This window comes from Myiozetetes cayanensis, unplaced genomic scaffold (assembly GCF_022539395.1).
Source record: "Myiozetetes cayanensis isolate MyiCay16 unplaced genomic scaffold, myiCay2020 scf2-11, whole genome shotgun sequence".
In the NCBI taxonomy this organism is placed as follows: Eukaryota; Metazoa; Chordata; class Aves; order Passeriformes; family Tyrannidae; genus Myiozetetes; species Myiozetetes cayanensis.
The window spans coordinates 54,144,443-54,153,576 of NW_026087411.1; the positions used below are offsets into that span (position 1 = coordinate 54,144,443).

The following is a 9,134-nucleotide window of genomic DNA, read 5'->3' on the forward strand; positions in this document are numbered from 1 at the left end:
CATATGTGAAATGGAGCATCCATGGGGGAAGCAACAGAAAAACTATAGTTTCACAAGTGGGATTTACACCTAAATCCACTGCTGAAGAATTCCCTACCATTTGACTCAGCCTTAACTCCACTTTTTCACACGTTTAAAAGACTGGCACCCAGAAAGGGTTTGTTATTTGCCTTGATCAATACATCAGTAGAACGAATATCATGCATTTAACATCAAACATTGATGAATTTTCATAAAAGGCTGGTAGAGTGAGTACTATATTCTTGATGTGCCCAGGCTGGGGGCAGTTAGCAACAAATCCTGAAAAAACTACAGGGAGAGCACAGATAGATCTTTCCTGGATATTTTTATCTCTTCAGCTGAATTAAACTTTAATACGTGGACACATAATTCTTAATAAGACATATTTTAAGAACCCCTTAAAATTACATATTGTCATACCTTACTAAATTGTTACATAATACCACTTCTTCTATAGAAATCCAGTGCTTAGATTCTTGAGAACTACTTAGCACTGGCAAAGTGTGTTTCTACATCTGCTTGCAGGCAGTAAACTGTTGCCATTAGCTTTTAGAAAAATATACAAAAACATTTCCCTGAATCTTGTCTATTCCACTCCCCCATGATTTTAACTATCTTAGTGTAACCTGACTTGGTGGTGCTGCTTTGAACTGCCAAATCTAATGTCTCTGAGCAGTTAAAGGAATGACTGTACCCACCAACCTTTAATGGTAAGGAGAATCTGCCCACACTGCAGCCCCCTCTCCACATCTCACCTCTCGCTGGTGATGAGAGTTGGAACCTTTACCTGGTGAGTGTCTCATCTTTTCCACCCATAACAGCTATCAGAGCTGCATTTTTTTTTTCTTCAAGGAAAAAAAAAATAGCTCCTCTAAAAGGAAAGAGGAAGCCAGAAATTTTGTATCGTCTCTGTCCTGCCCCATGATGCTTCTTCCTGTCTGTGAATTTCCACCTGCCCCTTCTGCATATATAAGGCAGCACACGTGGTATAGACTGTTTAGTCGCCTGCCTCCCTCCAAAGGATTTGTAGCAAAGGATTTGTAGGGAAGTGATGCTGTTTCTTCTTTCCTCTGCAGTTCACGAGAGGTAAAGGAGCTCTGGCTGGACTCACTCCTTGGGTAAGTACTGACTCAGATAAAATCTGTGGCATTGTGGATGAAGTCAGCGGAGGGGCTTCAGATGCAGCTGTACGGAGATGTACAGAAATATAGACGGGGGAGAGGTGTGCCCACTGCTTGTGGGCAGAGCTGACCGAGTCTCTTAGCCTTGTGTTTGCAGATTAACGACCGTACACCATTTGCTCTTTTTTTGCATGAATTAAAAATGGAAAGCTGCTTTTATTTTGTTTTAATCAAGAGGCAGTTAGGGCAGCAGGGCTGAGCACCCTTCCAGAGAAGGGCTTTATGGTTTACTTGTGTGGGAGATCTTGCTGGTTCAGGATCATACATGCTAGACTGGCTTGCAGAGGAGAAAGACCAGAAGGGTGCAGTTTTACAACACTCTGTCCATTCTCTGTTCAATAAACAGGCAAACAAAAGGATTGAAGGAAACCAGAGTATCCAGAGCTCCCCCAGTCAAACTCCTAATGAAAGTGTTTAGCAGCTGTAATACTGTGAGTGTCTTAATTGTTTCAGCTCTGTCAACAGAGTGATTTTGAAAAACTCTGATTTCTAAACCACTGCATTTAATTACTCACAATGTCTTTGTTTTCTTGCGTAGTCAAAGACACTAAATGCTGGGAACATGGAGAGTCTGATTGAGTGCCAGTCAGAGGTAAGCAGTACGCAAAATTTTCCCTGCTCTTTCTTGGGCACTGCTGTGAGATATCTTAGCAAAGTGGGGGGTGGCCCCTCTGAGAGCTGTCGTCTGCCTACCCTCACCCACGAGCAGGCAGAGCTCTTCAAAGGCAGCTCTGTGCAGCACTGAGCAGGAGCCGGGCATCGCTGGGGGCAGTCAGTGCATTCCCTTGGCTCCCGAGGAGCTTTGCTCAGGAATCTTTCAGTCTTCAAAGCCATCAAGGCTCCCCGGAGAAGTTTGGGAGGAAATTTCCAGTGCCAGGGGAGGACACAAAAGAGCAGGCTGCGTCCAGCTGTGGCTCCTCTGGATTAAACGAGCAGCCTGAAAAAGCGCAGGGTTGTGACCTGCTGGGCATGATGGGGGTGGCTGTTGCAGGGTTCACCACAGACCCCTCTATTCGGCAGTGAAGCACTTGTCAATCCTGGACTGAGGCACCACTTCAGCAGGTGTTGGACTTGCTCTGGTTATTCTCTGGAGCCTCACACACATTTATGAGGAGCTTCAGCATCTCGCTGGTGCCCCTTGCTACTTGTGGCAGCTCTGTTAACCCTAACATGCTTTTTTGCAGGCTGATGCCAAGAAATGTCCCCCACTGGTCCCAGCAGATGCTGAAGACAGACTTTGCCTCTCAACTGGTGAGTTTTAAGAACAAACTGAGGAACTGCCTTCTTATATAATGCTTGCAATCCGGCACTTGTGCAAAACCACCCGAAACTTCTCGCTTCCCCTCCCTGAGAGTAATCCATAGCCCACATCCAGGAGATGGTTTAAGCCCTGGAGTGCCACTCGCTTGCAAACTACTTCTTTGCCTTATGCTCAAAGGTAGAGGTGACAGTGCTGAGTGCCAAAGATCTTGTATCCCTGTGCCCTGGTCCCTAGAGCTGTTTCAGTGTGTTCCCTGGCGGCAATAGGAAGTAAATGTGTTTCTTTCTCACTCGAGCATCCCCACTGAGGTGTGGCACTGCAAGCAAGTACTGTGTACTGCTACCAGATGTTGCTCGAGATAGCAAATAAACCGCCCTGGCAGCAGCAACAGCACTTGTTTTTTCTCACCATGCAAACCCTCAGCAACCTGTAAACAACCCAGAGGAGACCATTAGCAGGGCAGGGTCAGATTTGGAGCAGACTATCATATCAGATCAGCTTTCAGAAGTATCAGATGCAAACATTTTATGCGACACCATAATGTTAGATGACTTTCTCATAGCTTTTAACCCCTCCCTACCAAGGACTTGTGCTAAGCCACAAAGACAGGTCCTGAGAATTTCTCATCTGCATAAGACAACTTCATTTTGGAGTAGAAGTCATATCATTTGAAATTTGCAGAAGGCAAATCTTTTAGAAAGCTTTCCATCAAAAGGATCTTTCTCTCACTGTTTCTGAAAGGAATAAAAAGGCACACCCCACCGCAATACAAGTACCATCTCTAAATTCTTATCATGCCCTCCTCTTCTATGAAGCAGATGCAAAACCCATGCTAAGAGATTTCTGACCCTGAAGCCAGTGAGGCACTACGGTGATGCACCCATCCTCTGGAGCAAGTATCACCTTCCACTGGCAGGGGGCAAGCACTAGCTTTAGAAGGACACTGTTGTTAGAGCTGGCTCCAAAGCTGGCAGAGGTGCAGCAATGTGTTTTTATTTCAGGTTGTAAAAGAGGCCAAAAAGCAGGAGCCCCTATTTCCACTCTTGCCATACAGCTGGGTCACAATCAGACCATGTAGTGAAAATTGTTGTCATTGCCAGCTGCCCAAGTGGCATATCTGCCTCAAAGTTATCACAGAAGCCACTGCAACATCAAAAATCTCTATAAATGTTATTTCTGTGCCTTGTAAGTTCCCACTATGTAAGAAGAAACAGTGACTAGAATGAAAAAAACACCCAACCCAAAACAGGAAAGGTGGTGGCCTAAGAAGGATGGTCACAGTTTCACAGTTTAGGCAGTTGTTTCCCTAGTAACCACTTAGTTGTCTTTAAGTTTCTCCCCATTTAGTTTGAGTTGTTTCAACATACATCTCTGCACTACACACAGGTGAAAGACAATATAGTGCTCTGTCAGGGTTTGGGGGTTTATTAATCCATTTTTTGCTTTCCTTTTGCTTGCAGCAGATGGAACAAAGAAAAGAAAGAAGTTGATATCGCAGTCATTTACTCTGAGACGAAGCTTTACCAATGGAAATTCCCCAGAGCAGCTAGACTTGGGTGCCAAAATCACTCTATTTGGCCAGCCTCTGGCAATTATCTGTGGAGAAGATGACACACTGCCCCAGCCAGTCCAGGTAAGGAAGCATGGGGATATACAGTTATCATAACTCTGACTTCATTGTGAGGCAGGATCCCCAGTGCAGCACCCACAAAATGAGTGATTTTGGTGTTTCCCTTCCCCACACACTCCTGATAAGCTCAGGGCCCATAGCAGATGTACAAAGGGTCAGGTCTATGGGTTTTGCTGAGCCTACTCATATTTCACTGGAAGTAACTTGGAGACAAACCAGGACCAGGAATAGGACATGAAGATCTGCTTCTTAGTATAAACTTCTGTGATTCTACAGCAGTAATTTAAATAAATCTTTCAGCAGCATAAACTTCCAAGGATTTCTGTATTTCCCTGGAAAAACTATTCAGCTATGGACTGCCACCAACAAATACCTAAACACTATCTTCTGGATAAAAATGATCTTGTTATAGTTCTGCCACTGAATTGGCTCTCCCAATAATAGGCATTGGTCTCTTACAAGCAATACTTGCCTGGTTTGTGAGGGAAGGGATTTGAACTAAGACTTAAGCCATTCCTTATTTCCTTATGGAAGGAAGCAAGGATGACTCCACTGAAGTTAGTGGAATTCACCAGTTCAGAAAGACGGTGGACTGGGGGAAAATCAGGCTATTGCCCATGTAATCTACTTGGAGCAGGAACTAGATACTGAACTAATCAGAGCACAGTGTACCTCTGGACAATTTTTACTTCTGTTTCTAAAGAAATGTCCCACTGAAGGACCTTCCTGCATCCAAGTAACTGTTCTCTCATTCCTGTTTGATTTTTTTTCCCTGAAGGATCTCCTAGCTATATTGTATATGAAAGGACCTTTCTCTGAAGGGATATTCAGAAAAGCTGCCAATGAGAAAGCACGAAAGGAATTGAAGGAGGACCTAAACAAAGGTGGCCATGTGGATTTGAAAAACAAATCTGTGCACCTCCTGGCAGTGGTTTTGAAGGTGAGCAACTCTGAGCTACATCAGTGGGAGGACATTGCTAGTCTGCACAGGCCCATTCCAGTGCCCAGAGCTGACCTAAGTGGGACCCCAAACTAAAGCCAGACTAAATGTTTCAGGCTTAGGAAGGTTTGCAATTTTCCTTTTCCACCTGATTTTCAGACCTACTTGTGCTGTTGATTTCCTGCATGCCCTGAAGAAACTCACTTCGTCCTCCTCCTCAGCATTTTCCCAGGGAGGAATAGTGAGATTTATGGGCGAACAAAAAGCAGCTGAAAGCTGATTCCTGTTACCACACAAGTGCAAGTGCACTTGTGCATTGCACTACTCAAGTCAACCCGCCTCCTAGAGAGCCCACGTGATAAGCAGAATAATGCTCCCTCTGTCCTCATAGAGTGTCAAAGCTTCATCTAAATTTCTTGGCCTTGCAGGACTTTCTCAGAAATATTCCCTCCAAACTCCTGTCAGCTGACCTCTATGAGAAGTGGATGCAAGCTTTGGAGAAGCCAACCAAGCAGGAAAAAATTGAAGAATTGAAAGAGTAAGTGTTTCAACCAGGAAGTTTTGCAACCAGACCCAATATGATGGAGTGGCTGGTAGAAGCCAGCAATGTCTTTCGAAATTTAAAGTCTCATTTAAAAGCCTATCATTTATATTAGCTTGCTATTGCTCCATGGGATTTGGTTCAGAGGTCTCCAGCAGCAGCACTTCCTGAATTATTTTGAGATTGCTCTATGAAACAACCAGCTTAGGAAGAGGGCAGAGGCTGCAGTGTCTCAGCTAACACAGTCATGGTGCCGTGGGACAGGCACTGACATGGACCTTTCACATCTTCTGGCAGTGAAGTCTACTCAAGGACATGGGCTGCTGCAATGCTGCCCTTCAGTCAAGACCTCATAATTAAAAATTTTGTAATTAACCACATGCTCAGCTGCCACTGAGGATTTCTGAATGATACTTCTCCTAAGCAGTGAACAAAACACACACATGACTCTTTCTGAAGGAAGGTTGCCTGTCTGATTTTAACTGAGACTTGCTCAAAGAGAGAAGCAGAAGCCACTGCGCCATCAATTAATGTCACATTTTGTTTCTGTTCATGCAGGGTGGCTGACAAACTGCCTAAACCAAACCTTGTCTTGCTCAAGCACTTGCTCTCTCTGCTCCGTCACATCAGCCAAAATGCTGAGACCAACAGGATGGACTCCAGCAACCTGGCCATCTGTGTTGGCCCAAATATGCTGAGCCCAGAGACGGACAACACGCTCCCACTGGAAGTGCAGAAGGAGATGAATGACAAGGTATCTTGAACTCACCAAGCAGCCACTCCCTTTGGGGCAGCTCAGAACCATCCATAGGGATCCCACTGCCCCTGCCATTGCAAAAGCTCAACAGAACAGCACCCCTGGATATCAGGGTGCCCCTCAGCTCTGGTGCCCCTCAGCCCTTGTGGTGTGACGGGCCCGACTGCCCCTCATTTTGCCTCCTCTGAGTAAAAGCAGCAGCTGCCTCACAGTCCCTTAAGTCCCAGCACAGTTCCTGGATACTTTGCATGCAGAGGGCAAGGGGCACACAGTGAGCGTTGTCACCCATGGGCCCTCTGGGCAACGAGGCCAAAGCTGTTCTTCCCTTTTGACTGAAATGAGCTGTTTTCTGTGTGCAGGTGACAGTGTTGGTGGAGTTCCTCATAAACAACTGCTCAGAAATATTTGAGGAGGACATTGCTTTCCCTGTCTGTGCCTCAGCTGAGGAGTCACCAGAGCACACAGACAGCTCCACAGGTATGAGAATGGACTGGGGATGTCACAGACTGCAGCTGTTGGGCCAAATTCTTTAATTTGATATGTGAATATATCTGTGGAAATGCAGAGATTTGTAGAGGGTTCGAGACTCTCTTGCAGTGCTCTTCTGCAGGAATTTTTTCTGTATAGTTCTTTCATCCTCAGCTGTCCAGTGAAAACTAATGCCTGGTTTCCCCCTACAGAACAGCTGTGTGCTGCTCATCAGAATGACTCTGCCTATGACAGCCCAGATCCCGAAGCTGAAGGCAGCCCCTGTACCTCTGAGATGGAGCAGCGCAAGGGGAGGAACGCTACTGTGAGCAGAAGACATCCAACACACATCTCTGCCTCTTCACTGACTAATTTCAGAAACGACATCAGCATGATGGATAGGAGGTACTCAGAGTCAGACTTGTCCTTCCAGAATCGCCTTGACAGCACGATAACGAAACAGAAGCTAAACAAAAGTGAGGACAATTTTCCGGTTCCCCAGAAGCAGATGGGGTTAGAGGCACTGGAGAAACAGCTTACAGTCTTACCTTCACAGTTATCAACTGACTCTCTACCCAAAACATCCTCCAGTTGCTCCCTGGAGAGCTCTGATGGCTCAGTCTTCACCAGCTCCCCAGTAGTTTCACCCTCTAGTCCCAAAAAAACCTTTTTAAATAGGCCCCAGTCCTTTTCCACCAAGGCCACCAAAGACTGCAGTACACCTATCAGAGAGTTCAAAAAACATTCCATGTCATTCTCTTTTGCAAACCATAGAAAAACACTAAAAAAAACCCAGAGTTGGGGGCCTGGAAAAAACATTTTTTTTCAGAGAGACAATTTCACAAAGAAAGAAGATCAGTTCTCCTGCAGAATTGTCCAAGAGAACAGTCCTAATGACAAACCATTGCCTGTGGAGTATCAGCAAAGGCCTCGTTTCAGGTCAGTTGATGAAGTGTTCAGAGAGGTAGACCAGAGGAATCCTGGAAGACCACCCTCTTATGAAGAGGCTGTTAAAAACTGCCTGGCCACTAAAGTTGCCTCCCACAGTCTCACGGTTCAAACTATGAGATTAGTGGTGTCAAACCAGGATGCTCCACTGCCTCATCCATGCAGCAGCAGTGCACAGGATACAGCACATATGTCTCTAAGGGATCTATCCAGTGACAGAGTTTCTGCAAAGAAGGATTCTGACGTGGAAACTGAAACCTTCAGTGTCACTCTGGGAGTAAACTCCCGTGTGAATTTACCTGTGACCCCTGGAGTCTACCGATTGAGAGCCATGTCTGAATCCTGCCAAAAGAACAGACTTGAGTACATGGCTCGGAGGTGCAGCCAGCCAGTTTTTGAGGCAGACCAGATCCAGTATGCTAAGGAATCATATGTATAAAAAGACTGCCCTTCCTCTTTGCACTGTACATACTGTAAAAATAGACATCTTCTCATCCTTTGTACGATTTACTTTCAAGAGACTAAGAATAATAAGCTAGGTCTGCATGAACTTTTTCTTCCTGAATTGTCTATCAGCTTGACATGTCACATTCTTTCAGGAAGAGGTGGTGGTGGTGAAGACCTGTATATCGTTATGTAAAAATGTGAGTGTGTTGTACATAACCTGTTGTGTGGGAAGACTAGTTAACAGATGATAAACCATGTTGTATTTGTACCCTTGAAAGGACAATTAAAAGGTTGGCAGGTCCAAAACCTGTCCCACCTTCTTTTTGTTTTTTGTATGGTCACAGACTCCATACCATTTGTTATGTGTGTGCCAGGCTGATGCAATGCTTTGCTGATTTTCTACATTAAGAAGTGGGCTGGCAGTTATCATAAAGGGGTAAGACCTGTTCCGTCATCAAGGTCACTTCAGTACTTTTCCATAAAGCTCCTGTACCTGCTGCCATTCTGTCTTCCTGCTTGCTGATGATGAGAATGATCTGACCACTAACCAGCATTAGTGTTGTCTACCGAGCCTGGGGTTAGAGTCACAAAGCCCTACAAGGTCATTATGAGAATTTGTCAAGTAACCCTCATGTGGTCTGGAGTGCTTTTAGTCAAAATAAACTGAATAGGCTAAGAATCTTCAGGTTTGCTTTTATGAGGAGGACAAAAATAACACAAAAAAACCCAAAACCAAAACCAAACCAAAACAAAAACAAAACAAAAAAACCCCAAACAAAAAAAAAAACCAACAAAAACAAAGCAAAAACTCCTGTAGGGAAACATTCAGGATTTGAGCTTTAAGTAGTTCAAGCTCATTTAAAAAAAAAAAAAAAAAAGACAAGTCCCAAAATGCCAGGTAATGTCCTTACAACCTTGTAAATATGACTGGAAGTGCAAT

At 44.8% G+C, this 9,134-nt stretch overlaps 1 protein-coding gene across 3 annotated transcripts; it reads left to right on the plus strand.

Annotated features, from left to right (window-relative positions):
* Positions 1-1,042: 1,042 nt before the first annotated feature.
* TAGAP (T cell activation RhoGTPase activating protein) lies at positions 1,043-8,912 on the plus strand. 3 transcript variants are annotated; one of them, XM_050316207.1, is made up of 10 exons: positions 1,043-1,139; positions 1,549-1,633; positions 1,741-1,794; positions 2,387-2,453; positions 3,924-4,096; positions 4,872-5,033; positions 5,462-5,571; positions 6,133-6,328; positions 6,691-6,808; positions 7,012-8,912. In XM_050316207.1, exons 2-10 carry the CDS (start codon positions 1,607-1,609, stop codon positions 8,184-8,186), a joined length of 2,082 nt encoding a protein of 693 aa, XP_050172164.1. In that variant the 5' UTR covers positions 1,043-1,139; positions 1,549-1,606; the 3' UTR covers positions 8,187-8,912. The 3 variants fall into 3 exon arrangements, with proteins under 3 accessions (XP_050172164.1, XP_050172165.1, XP_050172166.1); XM_050316208.1 differs by having other exon boundaries at positions 3,927-4,096; XM_050316209.1 differs by having other exon boundaries at positions 7,017-7,166.
* Positions 8,913-9,134: the final 222 nt, after the last annotated feature.

What these genes read in the sequence shown, in the direction of transcription:
- TAGAP (XM_050316207.1), top strand. Translation starts at nt 1,607, where the DNA reads ATGAAAGTGTTTAGCAGCTGTAATACT. An exon ending in CAGACTTTGCCTCTCAACTG is followed by an intron (nt 2,454 to 3,923) that starts GTGAGTTTTAAG and finishes TTTTGCTTGCAG; the next exon opens with CAGATGGAACAAAGAAAAGA. An exon ending in CACTGCCCCAGCCAGTCCAG is followed by an intron (nt 4,097 to 4,871) that starts GTAAGGAAGCAT and finishes TTTTCCCTGAAG; the next exon opens with GATCTCCTAGCTATATTGTA.